This window comes from Dermacentor andersoni, chromosome 3, assembly GCF_023375885.2.
Source record: "Dermacentor andersoni chromosome 3, qqDerAnde1_hic_scaffold, whole genome shotgun sequence".
In the NCBI taxonomy this organism is placed as follows: Eukaryota; Metazoa; Arthropoda; class Arachnida; order Ixodida; family Ixodidae; genus Dermacentor; species Dermacentor andersoni.
This window is the reverse complement of record NC_092816.1, coordinates 131,269,524-131,289,723: the sequence shown is the minus strand read 5'-3', so window position 1 is coordinate 131,289,723 and position 20,200 is coordinate 131,269,524. Positions and strand designations below refer to the sequence as shown.

The 20,200-nt window shown below is 47.2% G+C and overlaps 1 protein-coding gene across 1 annotated transcript; it reads right to left on the bottom strand.

Moving 5' to 3' along the window:
• Positions 1-12,865: 12,865 nt before the first annotated feature.
• LOC129383169 (monocarboxylate transporter 9-like) lies at positions 12,866-19,413 on the bottom strand. Its single transcript, XM_072286763.1, has 3 exons — positions 18,873-19,413; positions 14,412-15,509; positions 12,866-13,061 (listed from the first exon to the last, which is right to left on the bottom strand). The coding sequence occupies exons 1-3, from the start codon at positions 19,189-19,191 to the stop codon at positions 12,880-12,882; spliced, it is 1,599 nt and encodes a 532-aa protein (XP_072142864.1). The 5' UTR covers positions 19,192-19,413; the 3' UTR covers positions 12,866-12,879.
• Positions 19,414-20,200: the final 787 nt, after the last annotated feature.

The window sequence follows — 20,200 nt, the reverse complement described above, 5'->3', positions numbered from 1 at the left end:
CATCGTCATTTTGTAATAAGCGTCATCCCTTTGTCGTCATGCTGTCATTGTCATAGCGCCTTCGTTGTTCCATCGAATTAATTTCTTCTGCAGTATTCCATCGCAACGTGTCGGAATTCAATCGCGATTATGCCGCCGCTGTCATGCCATTGTCGTGAGTGCATCGTTGCGACACAGACGGTGTCATAGCGTCGTGGCATACCATCGCGGTTGTTTTATTACCGTCGTTCCAGCTTTGTCATATCATCGTCATCACGCCGTCGCCGTGACGCCATCCACTGTCGTCATCAAGCCACGATCATGTCGTGGTTTCGTCACGGAAAAGGAAAGAATAATTTATTTTTTTTTAATTTAACCCTTCCGGCTCATCCAAAGCTCAATATGTGTGGCCTTCATATTAGGCCTGTACATAATTGAGCAAAGTAATGAGACCCACACAAAAAAGACGCTAAAGCAGCAGTAAGAAGACTACAGGCTTCGCTTGCTACTTTGTGGTTTTCTGTAAACTATACGACGGCAAATTGGGGGAGCAATTGTGGATCATACTTACCGTAGATTGCGCCGAGCATCGCAATCATCCATTTAATGTCTGGTGCGAATGCGGCCCCCAGGAGGCCAGCGCAGCAGAGAGAAGCAGACGTGAGCGCCACGTAGAAGATGGGAAGCCTGCTGTGGAGCGCAGTGACCACGAATCCTGAGGTGAGGACCACAGCATTATATAAAAATAGAGCCCTGATCGTATTGTTTTTACGCCAGCAGATGACCGCATAAACCACTTCCACAGCTAATCTAATTGGCTGAGTTTTATACTTACCGTGTACCCTGGCAGACCAAACTTGAGTGCAATAACCCAGGCAATATGAGAGACATTTCTGAATTCAACCACCAGGAGTGAAGGAAAAAAATGGGGCAAGTGTTGAAGAAAATATTTTTGGCTAGAAGTGTTCGTAAGAAGCGATCGTGATAGTGCACTCATTATTAGCACAGATGGACGACCAATGGTGAGGTGCACTTACAAACGAAACTTTTTGTGAATTTGAGCACATCTGCGTGTGATCCACTGGTACCAGGATACCAGCAGCTTCCGAAATCATATGCGCACCATTCCCCTCATCTTGCGTGAATTGCAGGTAATGTAGAGTCAGCATTCCAATACCATGTTTTAAATATTCAAAGGAAAACCTGATGTTATGCGTTGGGCAAGACTGGCATAAATGGCGGAATGCACAATTTACCTCCGGCGAGCGCAGAGCGAGTCGTTTGGCGGAGTGCCCACATGACGGCGACTGTCTTTCTCACAAGTTGTTTTTTACCTTGCTCATCTGCAGATTCACGCCCGCGTGCTGAACCACAACGTTGAGGACCCTGGGTCTAATTTTGACTGTCAGCATGTCGCATCCATTTTATTATTTGGAAGCTTTTTTTTTGCCAGCTCTCTCGGTCATTAGCGCCTTTCGCTGCTGTCGGGTCTCTCGCCAAGTAGGCTCGAGGGCAGCCTCGCGTGTAAAAACGCAACGCAGCTTCGCTCTGACGCTGGCAAGAGCAAAAACGTTTCCAGATGTGCAAAGAGGCCAGCGTGAGGGATACATAAGGGACGGGTGTGGATGCACTGAGAGAGCCATTGGCCGCCATTCCGCCGATGAAACTTAGCTGATGACTCTTCGCGCTTCAAGCATCACTCAGATAGAAGATGTCGTTCTTCAGACTGATAGCCTTATCCAATTTGTTGCGGATGCTCATTCTTTCTTAGAAGACGAGCTTATCCTCCGCGTTATTAGGTTTTGCTTTCCTAAAATGGCGACGCCCCTGCTGACGTGATACACCCGAGCAGGGCACAGAAGGCGATCAGGTTTGCTGCGAGTGGAGGTGGGTTTTCCGGCAATCATGAACACTGAGGGTAAAGCACTGTGATGAATTTCCATGACTGGTGGCGTACCCTACACCTTCAACAATCGCTTGGAGTAATAGCAGGGACAGACGAGGTCGCAGCGGCATTCTGCGACCTCGTCTATATCTATATATTTCCTGACGAGGTTGATTGGGGTCGTGCAACTGTGTAACTCGGTTCAGTGTAACTAGGTTTAGGTGCAGGTTAAAGAACCGCAAGCGGCCAAAATTGGTCCGGAGCCCTTTACTACGATGTGCCTTATGATTTGTCACGTAAAACCTCATAATATAATTTTTTAATTGACACCTGTCACAAGTTTTTTTTTTCAAGCTCTGCCATTAATTTGAACGAAAGCCCGAGGTAACTCTGACGGCGTTTATATCAGGAACAAATTGGTTTATACAAAAGGAACAACAGAACACAAGATTTTATTCCTTACCTCCGAGGTGCTGTGTGAGTATCATGATGCTCTCTGGCCAGGAAGCCATCTCCCGATTGACGTGAAATTTTTCCATGAAGTGCACGTACAAATAGCCCATGCTGGACTGTGTCATAGATAGCAAGAAGGTCGAACACATAGCCACCAGTGGTATACTCCAGCAGCTGTCCTGGGGAGGGGTCGCCATCGTCGTGGGACTTTCGGAGCGTCCAAGAACCGGGGCCATAGCGGAAAAGTGCCACCGTTGTGCAAGAATGAAGAGGAAGATCAGTGCAGGCGTCGCGGTAACAACGAGCCTAGGCGGACTTCGCTTCAGAGAACTCAGACTGTTGCCCTGGTCTTTCCTCAACGATACGCACTCTGGGGAAAATCCCGCAAACTACAGCAAAGGTACAAGGCTCTAGTCAGCCCTAAAGCATCTCGGTTTGAGCTTTCCGTGAACTACAATGAGACATAGAGGACTTTCAATAATCCCTCCTGTCAAGCCAGCGGCTGGTTTTCATTCCTGTATTGATGGTGGTGTCGGCTTGTTGACTCAGAACTATATGCAGGGCACGGGCCTTGTTGCCTAGTCAGAGAAGCTCGTCATTCTAAACACATAGCAATATGACCTTGCAACCTTGATAAAGATCGGGAAAGGGGCGTGAGGCGCACAGGGAAATTTCATATCACACAGTAAGGGACCCTGGAGAGCACATCACTGTCTGTTAACCATCCACTGAATCGCAGGGAGTGTGCACGTTTGCCGCGTAGCTTGGCCGGAGCATCTGCCGCGCAGCCGGGCGACCTGTTTCGTAGCGCTCCAGGCAGTGACACTGTTATAAGTAACCACCGGCAGCGAACACATCCGGTGCACTGACGACACGTATGATAAAAAGGCTAAGCACACACACAGAAAGTCACGCACGCACCCCCTCTTCTCTCTCTCTCTCTCTCTCACACACACACACGCGCGCGCACACGCGCACACACGCGCACTCACACAAAACCGGACTAGACAACGTTAATAAAAAGTCGTACTTTTGCCCGAGAGACCACGAACGGATTGCGATGACAAATTAGTAGATAGCTATGCGAAGTGAGGATAATAGTTTTATCGACCGTACAAACTTGCAAACATTCGCTTACTAACTAAATTAACAATGATATAATATGTAAGCGTGACTGAACGAGGACGTAGGAGAAAACAGACACACAGAGGCGGCGCTGTCCCTGCGTGTCCGTCTCTCTCTGCGTCCTCGTTCAGTCGCGTTTACAAATTCTATCAGGGATTCAAACCAATTTGCTCGCCAACGTGTTTTAACTAAATTAACAAGCACGCTGCAACGTGCGCACAGGTAAGCGTGAACGCACCTCGCTCGATGAGGGCGGAAACTCGCTGTCAACATGTTGGAGTGAGGAATCGCGGCAGCAGCAGTGATCCAAATCCAATTGACCTTCGTGCATCTCTCACTACAAAGCGCACGAAACCTCGAAAGCACAGTGCATGCGAAACTGCCGGCTCTACGCGCACTCTGCTATCATCGCATATCGCTCTGAAGATGAGGTCCGCTCGGGCGCGCACTCTGGCCAGGTCGCAGATCGCCTTCAAGGTACGGCGCCTGCACGGCCGCGCCGTAAGCACCACGCGTCAAAGAACAACGCCTGCCTTTCCTCACGTGACCCCGTGCCTCGCACGAGATAGGAGAGGGCGCTTCCTCCCGCCTTCCTCGCGTGGGAAGTGGGAAACCGGCAATCAACCATTCATTACTGTCTGATGACAGAGGGAATTCATGATAAGTTGAGAGCAATGGTCATTAATGAAGAAGGGTTTAACCGCATAATGAGTGACCATAAACGCATCATCGTGAAAATGGGATACGCGGTTGGGAAAGAGAGCAAGGAGTGCAAAATGGGCAGTCCAAATTTGAACGCTGAGCAAATAAGAAATATAGTCATTAGAGTCGAGGAAGAACTTGGCAAATGGCCAAATAAAGAGTGGGAATATAGTGAGCTTCTAAGTGTAATAACGACAGAAATACGGAAAGAGAAACAGCGTATTCGTTGGAAAGGAAAAAAAAAGAAACCGAAAAGCAGGTGGAAAAGGGAGATACGAGAAGTGATCGCCGAACGACAGAAAGCATCCCGAGAGCACAGGCAGGCAAAGAAGGGGCAGTTGCTGCAGGATGAAGTAAGAAGTAAATGAGAAATATACTGGGAGAAAAAGTGTATGGTTCAAATACTGGCGCAAGCAAAATTAAAGGTGAAAGTGAACGTTGGTTGCCAGAAATACGTGAGAGAAAGAAGGCCGCACATAGAATATTTTGGAACCACATAAAATTATTAGGCAGGAAGTCAACAACAATACAACAACATATCCTAGACGAAGAGTAAAACAGACTGGAAGGAGAACCGACAATAAATTACATCCGAAAAATAACAGCCGTATCTTTCCAAGGCAAAGACGAGGTTGTAGCATGAAAGAGACCCAGAGGAAAAGGAGCTGGTGCTGACAAATTTCAACTGGAAGAAAGCGGAAGAGAAAATTTCTAAGCGGACGACGAGGTTCCCGTTAGGCTGATTAATGAACTAGGACCAAGAAATAAGGAAGCTATGGTGAAATCAGTGGGAAAAAAATTTAAGAGATAGACGAACACCAGAGAGTTGGCGACAAAGTAGGATGAATTTAATTTATAACGGTAAGGGGTTGAAAGATAGAACTCACTTGTATAGACCGTTGACCATTACATCGGTAATATACAGGCTAGCAATGCAGGCAATCAAATTAAAGCTGCAAGCATGGGCAGAGAATAATGGCATTTTGGGTGAACTTCCCAATGGCTTGAGAATAGGTAGACGTTTGGATGATAACTTATTTGTTCTTACCAAGTGTATTGAAATATCAAAACTAGAAAGCAGACCGTTATATGTGGCCTTTTTAGACATTACAGGAGCCTATGACAACGTAGACCGCACCATTTTGTGGGATATTCTGGAAGGGGAAGGCTTAGGTGACGATTGTCTAGAACTTTTGAGAGAGATTTACTTAGAAAATACCGTTTGCGTTGAATGGGAAGGGATGAGGAGCGAGGAGAAAGTTCATATCAACAAGGGACTGAGGCAGGGGTGCCCTTTATCCCCACTGCTGTTTATGATGCACATGGTAAGGATGGGGAGGGCGCTAGAAGGAAGTAATATCGCCTTTAATCACTCCTACAAACAGGTGGGCAGAGTAGTAGAGCAGCAGCTTCCAGGTTTATATTATGCCGACGACATTGTGTTGTTAGCTACCAAGCAAAGTGATTTGCAACGTCTGGCTAATATATGTGGACAGGAAGGCAACAATTTAGGTTTGAAATTTAGTGTTACACAATCAGGTGTTATGGTATTCAATGAAAACAGCGAACAGGGAGTGGCGATACAGGGCCAGAAAATACCTCGGGTAACAGAATATAAATACCTTGGTATATGGATAAACGAAGGCAATAGATATATGGAAACACAGGAAAAAAACAATAACAGCGAAGGGGAAGAGAAATGCAGCCATAATCAAGCACAGAGCGCTATGGGGATACAATAGGTACGAGGTGCTCCGAGGTATGTGGAAAGGTGTAATGGTTCCACGACTTACCTTTGCAAATGCGGTTGTTTGCTTTAAAACAGGGGTACCATCAGGACTCGATCGGAACCAAAGGTCAGTGGGTCGCCTCGCATTGGGCGCTCACGGGAATACTACAAATGAAGCTGTGTAGAGTGATATGGGCTGGAGTAGTGAGGCATGCAGGCCCACAGTAAAATTGATCTTGGGTACTAGGCGCGAAAACTCACACGACACAAGGAAGGAGACGGAATTCCTTGTGTCGTGTGTGTTTTCGCACCTAGTACCCAAGATGAATTGTGACCAACTCGCCCAACAAGACGTCCTTTTAAGTAAAATTGAGTATGAAGAACGAGTGAGGAATATGGAAGAAAGTTAATGGGCTGTGAGAGTGTTCAGATGTCTGTAGAGGAAGAACATTCACAGTGGAGGAAGAGAACTATGAAGCTTGCCAGCAAGCATGCGGCCTGTAGGGTGGGCAACACAGCAACAAAGAACGTCAAGGGAAAAGTCAGAAAGGCAGAAATAATCTCATGGGTGGCGGCAATGGAAAAAAAAACCTGCCATGTGTAACCACTTAAGAAGAAAAAACGAAATCAGGACAGAAACAATTTATGATAACTCAAAGCGAAGCTCCTTACTTTTCGAAGCGAGATCGGGTTGCGTTATAACACGCACCTATAAAGCGAAATATAAGAAGGAAGAAGAAGCATGTGCTTGCTGCGGTAAAGCTAGAGAAACTATGGAGCGTGTTTTATTAGAATGTGAAGACGTCTGCGCCGCGGTCTATTTAGGCACCACTGGCCTCCTGAAGCCCTTGGGTTCAGCGAGAGCAATGGAAAAGTAAATATGTCCGCAATAGGGATTAGTGAGAGGTGATTAGAGGATTGGTGGAAGAAAAGTAGGGAAACGACCAAAAACGGGGACGTACAAAAGCAGAGTTCGCAAAAGGGGATCAGAAAATTTGGTTGTGGGAGTTCATGGTGTTATTTTTATTTCTTTCTTTATTGTTTAACCTGGGTAGGACATTAGGCAGTATAATAGCAAGAGCTTGGTGCGCAACCCACCGTCCCGTTCCAAAGGGGCGCTCATAACATCCATCCATCCATCCATCCATCCATCCATCCATCCATCCATCCATCCATCCATCGCACGCATACGCGAGATTCTGCCGCGCTCGCCGGTGCACGCTCGCACGCTTTGAGTCGCTCATATAACATATGGCGAGCAGTCACGATTTTTATTGCGCTTGCACTTTATATGGAACCTCGCGTTTGGTGACGGCAGAGATGCACCTGGAGTGCCTATAAAAATGCTATCGTAATAAACAGTTTTTACGGTTCTCCCTCATTCTCTACGATGGTTTTCGTAAGCGCACTACTTTGTTTCTCGCCGCAAGAAAAGCGTGTCTACAAAACTGTTAGCAATGCTCAGCCGTTTTACAACGACCATTTTCTTTTCATTTCGGACACTGAAGCAGAATTCCAACGGATGCAGAGAGAGGTGAAAGCACTGCGTCGTAGCGGAAAACAAAGCACACAGGAGGCGACTAGTGCAGATGTATTGAGCAGGGGGCGTATGAACAGCAGCGGTTTATGTAGTGAGTGTGAACATGCCAGTGGCGCAGGCCCGCTCTTCTGGCATTTGCAAAGTGCAGCGTTGTTTGTTGTCCATTTCCTGCAAATGTAGGGTCTAATATTCAGCGGACTCTTCACACGTCTTTCGTTGTAAATATGTTACCAGTCCAAAAAAAAAAGTTACCTGTTTCTGTTTGTATCATAAGAAGCCAACAAACATTGACACCATGGACAACATAGGGGAAATTACTTGTGCTTAATAAATGGAATGAAGAAAGGATAGATTAATCGAAATTAAAGTGGATGAAAAAACAACTTGCCGCAGGTGGGAACCGAACCCACAACCTTCGCATTTCGCGAAGGTGTCACTTTCTCGCATTTCGCGTTAGTGCAATTTTTTTGCGTTTAGCATACCCACATGGAAGGGTAAGCGGCCAGTACAGCAAAGAGAAAGACCTGGCTTGCATCTGGTATATCCATAGGATATCACCCCTACTACATAGAGTATGGAAGTCTGAAGTGGGCAACCAGACGTCTCTCGCAAATTTGTAGCACTTATAACTCGAAGCTAGAGTTAAGATGCCTAACCAAACACATGGCCGTTGTTTTAAATGGGGCAATTGTCTTTTCTATGCAATTATACTTTCCAGGTATAGACCATGTAAGCTCAATGAAAGCTTTATTGCTTTCAGTGAGGCAAGGTGTATATAGCTCTATCGCAGAAAAAAAGAAATTACATTTGGATACATGGCATTTCACTGCATAAAATGCGAATCTCTTTCTAAGTTATTAAATAAGAGTGTTCTATTGAAGCAGTAGAAATCACCATTTGACAATCCTGCACATTGGGCGGGAGCACACAGTTGATATCGGAAAGATGAAACCGGCTCCCATTATCAACACCTCCGTCTGACCACCTCTTCAAGTGACTACGGTGACTTGTCTGCAAGGGCGGGGAGGGGGGGGGGGCATCTGTGGCAAACATTTTTTATTCTGGCGCGTCACTGGTTTCAGACATGAGTGCGGTATGGCTTAAGGGAAGAGGGGTTAGAAACGATGGAGTGGATCAAATGAAGGGACATACAAATGAAACCCCTGTGCTCTTAACTGTGCTTAGTCCTTCCACACCACTAATCAAGCAGGCGTGCCTTCACTTAAACATTATCGCAGTGCAAGTATAGGTCTAACTCATTATCATTTTGTTGCGAATCTTTGACGTCTTACCCGTCTCAGTAATCGTCCTTCGCCACAACTATCCATTCCCGGCTAACCCGCTTCCCTTTGTTCGATGGGTTGGCTGTTACTCATCTTCGCCACTTGCATTCGAAAGTCGGGTCGTCCATCTCATCTAAATTAGGGGTCTTAAAGGGCCCCTGAAACGGTTCGGACAAATTTTGTAGGCGCGTAGGGTACAGCTTAAGTAGAACATCCGCACCACTGTTTAAGTGAAGCGTTACGTATTAAGGGAGCTACAAGCCATTACAAGTCACCCTCCTCCTTAGCCATGCTTTCCCTCCTCAACTCGTTCGCCGAAAGTCGGGGCTAAGTTCCGCCTTCACTGGTTCTGTGTCACAATGCGACGTCACATCGTCCACTTCCGGTTCTTTTGGAGCCTGCCGCCGCCAGCGCTAAACCTCTCCGCTAGCCGCTTGGCCGCCGGTCCCCACCGAGAGCTACCCAAGCAGCGTGCGTTGCAATCGTTTTGTTGATGGTCATTCGCGTCATGACCCGGAGCTTGAGGAGCGGTTGCGCCGGATGAGCGAGGAGATGGGTCACGACCCATATTGGGGGCTAGCTCCACCACTGGAAAAGCTGGCGCCACCGTGGGCGTGACGTGGCATGAGGGATCACGTGGTGAAAGCGGCCGCGTCGGCTGCTTCTGAAGCGCCGAAGCGAGCTGAAAACGAAAGAAGTCCCAGCTGTGCTGCTGTTCTGATTAAGTGACTACGCTTTACCGCCTTGGATGTCTGCTTGACAACATTTGAAATTACTGTAATAGGTAGTGGCTACACAAAAGCGGCACAATCTCAGCGTTTCTTTATCTTCGAGGAGCCTGCGGCAACCATCGTCATGTGAAGATGTTAAGAGGCTTTACCCGGAATTGGTATGCTTGAAGGGATATCCCAAGGCAACTACAAAGTTTGAGGCACCATTTAAGTTAGGCAACACTACAGTGGTAAGAAAAAAGTCATATAGAATGTCACGGGAGTAGAGAATGTGGCTGAAGAACGAGCTTCAAAAGATGTTGGATGCACAGATAATTCGTCCGTTCACGTCTGCATTCGCGTCGCCCATCACTATTGCACCTAAGGGAGATGGAAGCGTCCGACTCTGCACGGATTACAGGCAAATTATTAAGCAGACATAGCTTTTTCCTTTTCCTTTTCCGGGCGCCATTGGAAGAGCTGTCCAACCCAGACGACGCATCGACAAAACCACTGAACTACACTGAAACTTTAAAATATTACAGAGATACCAGGAGCACTTCCCTCCACCACATAATTCCCCTAATCTAGAAGATGCCGTCGCGTAGCGACAGCTTCAAACTAATTCGTTTCCCTGCCTCTTTTATCTTCACCTCTTCCACCCCACACAATATCCCTCATACTGTCCCTATTGTGGAGCAAAGCCCACAGTATATCATTGCACCTCGAAGTGCCCACACCCTCCGGGCTACTCCCCTATTCCTTCACCTTCCTCCTAGAAGACTGCGCTGACCAGCTCAGACCCGCAAGAGCAGCGACGGCTGATCCGGCGGGCACGCGGAGTGGCGCGAGCCAATGGGGCCCTGAACTAAGGGCTCCACCCTGCGAGGAAGTCGCCCAATCTCATGACAAATAAATTTTTCTCTCTCTCTCTCAGTGATGCGGAGCTCAAGATTAATAACAAGAAAAGTGAGTTTTTCCAAAGAAGAGTTGTGTTTCTAGGTAGAGTATTTGATGGCCAAATTAAGACAGCAAAGCATGAATCAGTTGAACGAATCTCAAAAAGGCAGAAACCGCATGGCCTACACTCTTTGCGGGTATTTCTCGGATTTGCAGAGCATTTTCAGGCTTTCATTAGAGTTTATGCCACGAAAACAAAGTGCCTCCCGGAAATGGCAAAAAAGAATGTGCCATTTTGGTGGACAGCAGAGTGTGGTTCCGTTTATCAAAGCCTTCTGAGCATCATTTCGTCTGACCCGATTCTGGCGCTTCCAGACTTCAAATTTGCCCTTCGAGCTGAACACCGACGCTCCTCATTACGGCACAGGCGCTGTTCTTTACCAGACGGATTCAGAAGCTCCACGGAGCCGGCTACAATAGGTCATGGGATATTATTCGCATACATTCTCGAAAGCGCAACTGAATTACACGACTACGGAGAAAAGACGCTTTGGCAGTCCTAATGGCCGTACGCTATTTTAGACCTTACCTGAATGGCAGGAGCTTCACGCTCTTTACCGCTCACCAAGCCTTAGCGTATATCCTTAACCTCGCAGAGCCTAGAGGAAAAATTGCGTGGTGGGTAAGTGAACTCCAGCATTTTGTGCTGGTGGTCCATCGCAGACCTGGAGAACACCTGAATGATGCAGACGCACTCTCCAGACTTGCGGTAAACCAAATCTGTCAGCGCAGCTCTGCTGTGGGAGGGAACTGAAGAACTGCAGTTCCACGATGGAAAGTTCGTAGTCCCAGAAACAATGGTGCCTCGAATCTTGGAACTTTATGATGACTCCCCAGACTCTGGCGGGCACGACGGGTTCTGGCGAACTTATCGCAAGATTCTACAGCGTTTCTAGTGGAAACACATGAAAGACGACACCCAGCGGTGCGCCCAGCCTTGCAATCAATGTCAAGTCCATAAAGTACCTTCAGAGAAGAAACGAGTTGGTCCTACCTCGACAATCTGATGTACGGTTTGAAGTCATCCAGGTGGATTTTGGTGAGCTTAAGAAAAAGGCTACAGGAGTAAGAAAAACACAGGCCTTCCTAGTGGAAATAGACTAGTGCACTAGAATAGTGGCCGCAGGACCGGGTAGGCAAGACGCAAATAGTGTGATTGCCCTTTTGAGCCGGGAGATGTTTAAGAATACCAAAGTAGTAATATCAGACAATGGACCAGAATTTGTAAGCAAGCGTCTGCAAGAGTGGGCAAAGGAACGTGGAGTTGTTTTACGACGCTGCACGCCCTACCATCCTGCAGGAAATCGCATGGCTGATAGAATCATATGAGACTTGAAACACTTTATCTCCATGTATCCCAGTTTCAAAGGCGGATAGAAGTGCTGCTTGGAGACCACCGTAGCTCATCACAATCGGTCGCACACTGCGAGTATTGGCTGTAATCCCTATTTCGCAGCATTTGGAAAGACACCAGTGTCCCTGCTCATCAACAGCTTGGTATTGCTGATCGCCTGAGAAACGGAATACTGCGGAAGCCTACCAGCGATACCGCGAAGATATGAAGAGGCAGTTCGACTTCCGCCACAACACGCGGTTACCCGTATATAGCTGAACGATTTTGTACCCGTCAGAAAAGGTCTTCCGGGTACGAAGCAGGTGTACATGGGACCGTATCGCCTGGTGCAAACTGCAGTGCAAAAAAGGTGTTCTCAAGAGAGTTGGTTACGTCAACAATGACGGCGCGCTCGAGTTTGCAACCATTGGGAACGTATTTATGTATCATCCCAGGAGCGATGAGTCTTCAAATGGGGGCGGGGGGAATGTACGGGGACGTTATGAAGAAGTTACAGGGTGTGTTAACTAAGACAAGAAAGGGATGAAGGGAAGAATAAAGAAGATGACTGACACCATTGCCTAGCCTTACTGTGTATTATTAGAAATTGGTACGAAGTCAACCTCGAACCTAAACTGATTATTCTTCCTTCGCTGCTTCCTTTCTCACGTCACACGAATAGGTTTTAAGCAATTGCAATGTCCACAGCACGTTTGCTTGGCGTGCTTTTTCTTCTGCTTTATTGTTACCGATTCACGTAGTCTTCCTACTTCAGCGCAGAAGTGCGGGTACTACTCGCACGTGTGTTATAGTAGGTATGATGTTTGATGTTCCCTTGGGATACCTAAAATATTTATTCTACAGAGTCTGTAAATTGCGTGCAAGGTTCTTGTACACAGCTCTTAATTCCTATACACTTGCCTTTTCTGGGTATAAAAAGTGCATACGCTGTTCTAGAGACGTCTATAACAGTCATAATCTAGATACAGAATTTGCTAAACTACCTATTTCCAGTGGCCAGTTGTGCTCCACATGAAAATTTTAGCGAGCCGCAAGTGTAGTGCTCGAAGAATTTAGACAAGAGGAAGATTATGGCGGGAGTGTACAGGGTGTCTCAAGAAAGTATGCAGACTTCCCAGAAAATGTATATAGACGTTTCGTGCACATCAAAATCTTTTTGTCAATTATCTTTACAGCCTAATTCGTTCCCATGTCCCATTGTTGCTGTAGGTAGGTCGCAAGATTTTCTCCGCGTCTGGTCGCGCCACACAAGAACGAACAGCAGAAGCGCGATGCAAATATTCAACGCTCCCATCATCCGGTAGAGGTTGTCGTACGATCCCAGGGTGTCGCGGAAGAAACCTGCATGGCAAACGCATTTGCTGCACTTGATAAAACTGCAATTGGACAGCAAGTGCACAAAGACTAAAACAAAACGGGCTCTTGTTCTTACAAATGGATGGCACTAGGAAAGACTCAACAAGGCTGCATTGTCGCAGAAATAACAAGCACGAGAGGTTTGGACCACCTGTATCACAACACTGTCGTCATGTTCGTCTCCGAGCAATGATAAGGCGCCAAACAAGGGCATGACAAGAGCTACAATAAATTCTACGACTTATAATTAACTTCTACGACTTATATATAAGACTACATAATCCACGACAGGGGAACACATGTATAAAGAAATCACCGCCCAGACGCTCCGTACAGAAGCAAGCACAAACTGACGTTCGTGCTGTGGTTCTATATCTACGTAATTTTATCGTGCTGCATAAATTTTGAACAGAACACAGGTAAGTAACAACGCAAAACTCAACAGTCAACAGCATACACAAAAAGTTAATGGTGGTGCAATATAACTTATTTTCACACAAAAACTCACTGCATACAACTTTCTCAACGAAATTCTCATGAAATTGCGAAATGGTAGACGGCAGCGCGCGCCCTGTGCTTGAACTAAGCAAATAAAGTTGATTGAATTGTGGATTGGATATGATAACATAAATGACAGTTATACAATGCGTACGCTATTTAATCTATCATGGAAAGGAATTACTTTGAAATACAAAAAGAAGGGATGCGATGATAGCACGAATAAACTCCAGAACCGAGGACACAAAAAGAACGCGGACATTATTTCCAAAGCCTCGTCTAGTGCCGTTAGGATAATGCATAAACCCTTGACAAGAACATTCGGACGAAGACAAGCAACACTTTTGCATCTCTGACGAATGAACTCAGCCTGATCGCGGTCACTTACAAGAAAACTTGCAGCTAATGATGATAGCTATAATTTGGCTTAAATATGGCTACCGCCCAACAACTGATATGGCAAAACTACGGAATCACCGCGCACAACTAAGTAAGTTTTCGGGGCAGCTCTCGCGCGGTTATTGATTCATGAGGCTTAACGTCCCGAAGCCCCTCCTAGGACTATGATGGACGGCGTAGTGGCTGGCTGTGGTTTAAAATATGCCAACCCTACGTTTCTTTTTTAATAAGCATAAAATAATAAATACACATACGTTCTTTTTTTCTGCATTTAGTGCTCATCGAAATGGGGCCAGCCCGGCGGGAAGTTGAACACGCGACCTCGTGTTGAGCAACATTGCCGCTACTGCGGCGGCGAGTCTGAGAGCGCTGTTCGCAGTAAAGGAGCTAAGGAATACCAAAAGTCTAGAAATCTTTTCATCGTGATCTGCCACTCACCTATGATTGTTGGCCCGCTGAACGACAGTGGCACCAGAGTCAGTCCAAGAATGCCGAAGAACGTAGGCAGCCGTTCGACTCCACAGTACTGGTTAACCAAGACGCTTTGGATACAGGTCGCAAAACCCTGACACATTCCTAGCACCAGGTTCAGACCGACGAATGCAGACAGGGTTTGCACGGACGGCATGAATGCCAAGCAGGCGCCTGATCCGATGAAGCACGCAATGGCCAGTGGACACCGGCTGTGAGCTACGTTGTCCGAGGCGAAAGGCAAAAGCGTCCTTCCGGCGAACTGACCAGCTGCGTTGTAGGTGAGCACTAACTTTGCGTTCTCGAGGGGAGATCCCTTGTCACGACCGTAGTCCACAATGGTTGTAGTGTGCAACGATATTGTCCAATCGCAGAGGACGTACACGACGAGCAGCACGTAGAAGGCAAGCCGACGGAAGAGAGCCAGTTGGTCCAGGATACTTTTACTTGACTCTGAAGGCAACTGCAACACGGTAGCTGCCGATGTTCCGTATGAAATGCGCCCGTCGCGGTCAAGACATGTTGATCCACATTTAGGAGATCGGCTATTGCCAGCAGAGGTGTTGCAACCTAGCAGCGGTTGCACTTGGAAAGCCTTCCCTACACTAGAAATCTTGTGGTCGCAGAACACCTCAGTAAGATCTACATTTGGGGCCAGGGCACTTAAATTCGCTCCACACGGTGAAGCAGTATAAGCTGGCCTGGCACTGTTTGAATCTTCCTGAATTTCGCGTACATCCTTGCAGCTTCCTTTCGCAACATTTCGGGTTTTGTGTTCAGTGGCTGATAGGTTCGGCATATTGCGCCACTGAAACCTAAATCCGAGAGGACGTGGGATGCGAAGAATGATCTCTAGTGGCAAGGCATTCATAGCTAATGCTGCGCCGATAAGAAAGCTTCCTCCTAAGCCGTAATTTGATACGGCGGCCGAAAAAAACAGGGGCCCAACTATTCCCGATGCAGCTAAGCCGACGTACTTGGCGGCTGTGGCTGTGGCTCTGTACTTGTCGAAGTACAACATTGTGTACACGGTGAAAGAAATGAAAGATGCTCCTGCGCCTGTACCTGCAAAATCCAAAGTGAATACCAATATTTAATGATTCACATCAAAAATAGCGTTCTAAAAATGACTAAAAAGTGATCGCAATATAAAATACATGTTTTCGCAATGCTTTTGTCAGAGCTGTATTTTTTTTTCAGAGCATTCCAATCAACGTTTCCCGTAGTACTCGCATAGAATAATGCTTTTAAATACGACAATGAGAACGTGGACTTGCGGGATTATTATAATTTCAAATACTGTGATTGCGGTTTTGCTACCACCGACGATGACGGGTCTAGTATTATTCTTCTTCCCGTTCAGACTAGTGCTGCTGCTGCTTCTGCTGCGACTACTCTGTTGAAGACGGTATGAAGACGGTATGAAGTAACTGATTACACTAGTTGGTGGCGTATCATTTTTGTTCGAGCAGAAAGCTCACAAAGTGACCACGGCGAAACGAAGATGACCGCGTGACAACGCAATGATGATAACGTAGTGAAGGTGATGAAACAATGATGACGTTATGACAGTGGAAGAACGATCACAATGGAATGAATGCGTTAAAATCAAGACGACTTGGAATGCCGAGGATGGCATGCTTTTTGTAGGAGCTCGCTTCCGAGTTACTCTATATAGATGCCCACTCCCCCCCCCCGGGCTGCCTCATTTCGCACTCTATCTGGTGCCGATTGGCAGAATATCCGGTGCTGGCCAATCGTGTAAGAGAAGCAGCACCCAACACCCACATAGTTGGAGGAAGCGGGAAAGGAGGCTTTCCTTTAAAACAATACCTCTTTGCGAACGCTTGGCGATTGCATTTTGTATGCAACAAGATATATGCAATGCACCTGTCTGCCTGACGTGTATTCAAATTTCAGCACTTTGCTTATTCTAATCACTTCCCGTGCTCCCTCGAGCGCGTTGTGCAGATGCATGCTTAAGCTTCTCGTTTGCAATCATTGCGGATCAGCCATCTGTCTGTGCTTCACACTTCCTTGCTTCCCTCGCCGCAATCTGTTCGGCACTAACGACGTTTCCCGTTAGTACGTGGATTTCTGATAAAAGGATCTATAGACCAGAACACGCTAGCCTCGCACCCAGGCTAATCGAACGCATACTCTCGCACCCGGATTGCCCGGTCGACCAGCGCCATTTTGTTCTGGGCTGCCAAAGCGTGTTCGCCGGCGACCAGCAGACATGGCTAGCGCTAGCTCTAGGACTCCAAAGTGGGGAAATGTGCCCGTTCACGCGAATCCAAAGTACAAGAAGTCATCTGGGCATCGTTGCGTCGTGTTTGGATGCCAAAATAACCAGCGGAAAAGGAGCAGGTTGCTTAGCGCTGTTTGCGAAGAGCACAATACACGTAGGGAATCGTGCCGGTGCGGTGTTTTCAGCCTGCACCGATTTCCAACCGCAACGAAGAATGACAAGCTGCGCCACCGGTGGATAGCTGCAGTGAATAGGAAGAACTACCAACCCAGTGAAAATGCACGAGTGAGTATTCGATCTGTGTATATTTTGGTGCCACGTTCAACTTTGCGCCCTACGAACGTAATGTGTAACACGCAGGTTTGCTCCGAGCACTTTCTGGACAAGCCCACAGAGCAGAATCCCGCGCCGGTGCTTCGCCTTGGCTATAACAAGAAGGCAAGCCTTTTCGTGTTTTCATTCAGGCAGAGCTCCCGACGGTTAAGCGGAACAGTTGAGTTTGCGGTTAGCGATACTTGCAGCTGCTGCACGGCATGACCATTAAGCGTGAACGACAAGTTGTAAACGATAGTATGTTGCCCTGCTGGTGAGCGTAATTGCTAATGAAAGTAAAACGAAGTCTGCTCGTCACGTAGCATGCGTCGACAAAAACGTAAACGACTGCTCGTCGCCGAAGGCGTTCTTGCAGCGCGCCTGCAGTCTTTACGAGCTGGTGTTGCAGGTGTCATTCGTAACGAATTCATTTGAGCATCCTGAGCTCTAAACTGCGTGCGGGCTGTTGTACAGGGCAAAGCGCAAAATTTTTCCGTTCATAAGGCGAGGAAAATAAGGTGCTTAATTATTGTTGTATTTTGTAACAAAATTTTTCTCGTTCTCACCAGTTTCTTTTACTGTTTTCTAAGGGAGCGCTAACAATCCGATATGGCCTCGCACAAGCGAAACAAGTCTGATACCAGGTAGCTGCAGTTGGTGGGGCTAATTTTTTGGATTGCAGGTGCGGTTGTTGTCTTGTACCAAAGGCTTCCCTGATGATGCAGCTTTAAGTAGGGATGGTAATTTTATGTGCCCTGTCATGGTTTGTGCAACTGTACAAAACCTGCATCCGTCATGCTCGCCCTGTTATATGGGCTTTGACTGCACATGTAGTTGAACATTAAAACTACTGTAGTTCCTCATTTTCCAATGAGTGCAGGTTTAGCATCACATGCTGCTTGTTCGAGTACTGTAGGCTTGTGTTCTTAATGTTGTACTCTTAAGGGGTTGCACGATACAATTGGCCTGGTGCATTTTCTATTTCATTTTGAGAGGACTTTATGTCTTCGCAACAGTGATGGCATGGGAAAGAACTACAGCCCTTCTTACTATAACATATATATTGTTTTCAATTTGCAGGTGGTGAAGGGCAGGCATCTGCTAATCAGGCAGTCAAACGACCTCGCCAGTTGGTTGCCAAACGCGGCCAAAGCAGTAGTGACCATGACAAACAAGACCAAACTGAAAGTGCAGAGGACAATGTTCTGCGTGCTTTAATAAAATGTGGCACCAACATAGTGCTGTAAAATCCTTCACAGGTTACGTGCTTACGTGGTTACCCGATGTATTCGCTTCTGCAGTCTGCACATCACTCAGTGTGGCCATTGCGGACTTGCATGAGGTCTTGAAGTTTGATTGAATCGAGACAGCGAAAATGACTGGCTAGAAAAAACGCGAAACATGCCTTCCGCCCAGCTAAAAAGCCCAAGTTTCGCTGTCGTGCCGGGTCGCATCTCCCGGCGTGGCAGCCCAGGCCTGCTACTTCGCGGCGCTTGGGATAGATGGCGCGACCGGCGCTCATCAATATGGCGGCGCGCTTTGAATTCACGGTGTTCTGGTGTATACACTTCGTTGACTAGCACCTTACTGGCTCATAACTATTCTAACATTATGCGGTAGCTGCGCAATACCTTACGCAAAGCTGAAGTCTGCAATTATAGCTCTCGATGTAGAATGCGCAGGAATGGCGAGCAGATCAGACAGCACAGGACGTCAGATTAGCAGAGCTGGCACAAACAGAAAAGACACACACACAAAAGTCGCCAACGCAGCGCTAAGAATAATACGCATTTGGCGGCCTACTTTGTGGTTTTGTGTAACCTATAGGACAGCAAATTGGGGGACCAATTGTGTATCGTACTCACCGTAGATTGCGCCGAGCATCGCAATCATCCATTTAATGTCTGGTGCGAATGCGGCGCCCAGGAGGCCAGCGCAGCAGAGAGAAGACGACGTGAGTGCCACGTAGTAGATGGGAAGCCTGCTGTGCAGCACAGTGACCACGAATCCTGAGGTGAGGACAACAGCCGTATGAAAATAAAAGAGCCCTGATCGCATTGGTTTACGCCTGCAGATGAGCGCATAAAGCACTACCAGAGCTAATCTAATTGGCTCAGTTTTAGAGTTACCGTTACCCTGGCTGACCAAACTTGAGGGCAATAACCCAGCCAATATGAGAGACATTTCCGAATTCAACCAGCAAGAGTGAAAAAAAAAAAAAACAAATCGCCCAAGTATGTAAGAAAATATTTTTTGTCTAGAAGTGTTCGTAAGAGGTGATCGTTATAGTGCACACATTATTAGCATAGATGGCCGACCAATGGTGAGGCGCACTTACGAACGAAGCGTTTTGTGAATTTGGCCACATCTGCGTGTCATCCACTGGTACCAGGATAACAGCAGCTTCCGAAACCACCGGTGCGATCTTGTACTCGTTCCAAAATAGAACGGAGGCGGTCCGTTCCACCAAGCCACACACGATTGGTCAATTTTAACCGTGACGAACGCCATGACGTCTATTGTGATGTGATATCTGCTGTCAATCAGTCCGTGTCGTCTGCTATAGGACGAACGCAACGGAACGGACTGCCTATTTCGTGACGTAAAGAATGGACCGCTTCCATTCGATTTTGGAACGCGTACGAGATCACACCCCACATGCGCAGCCTTCCCCTCATATTTCGTGAATTGGAGCTATTGTAAAGTCAGCATTTCATTACCGTGTTTTAAAGATGTAAAGGAAAACCTGATGCGATGCGTTGGGCGAGACTTTTGCATAAGTGACGGAGTGCACAAGTTACGTCCGGTGAGCACGGACTGAAACGTTTGGCGAAGCGCCCACGTGACGGAGACTGCCTTCCGCACAAGTAGTTTTCCTCACCTTGCTCGTCCCCAGATACGCGCCCGCGGGTTCGACCACCGCGTCGAGGACCCTGGGTCCAATTTTGACTGTAAGCACGAGGCATCCATTTTATTATTGGGAAGCTTTTCTTTTTTTACCAACTCTCACTCATTAGCGTCTTTCGCTGCTGTCGGGTATCTCGCCGAGTAGGCTGACTGGGGATTCTCACGTATAGAAACGCAAAACAGCTGTGCTCTGACGCTGAGAATAGCAAAAACGTTTCCATATGTGCAAAGAGGCCTGCGTGAGGAATACTTAAGGGACGGGTGAGGATGCACAGAGGGAGTCATT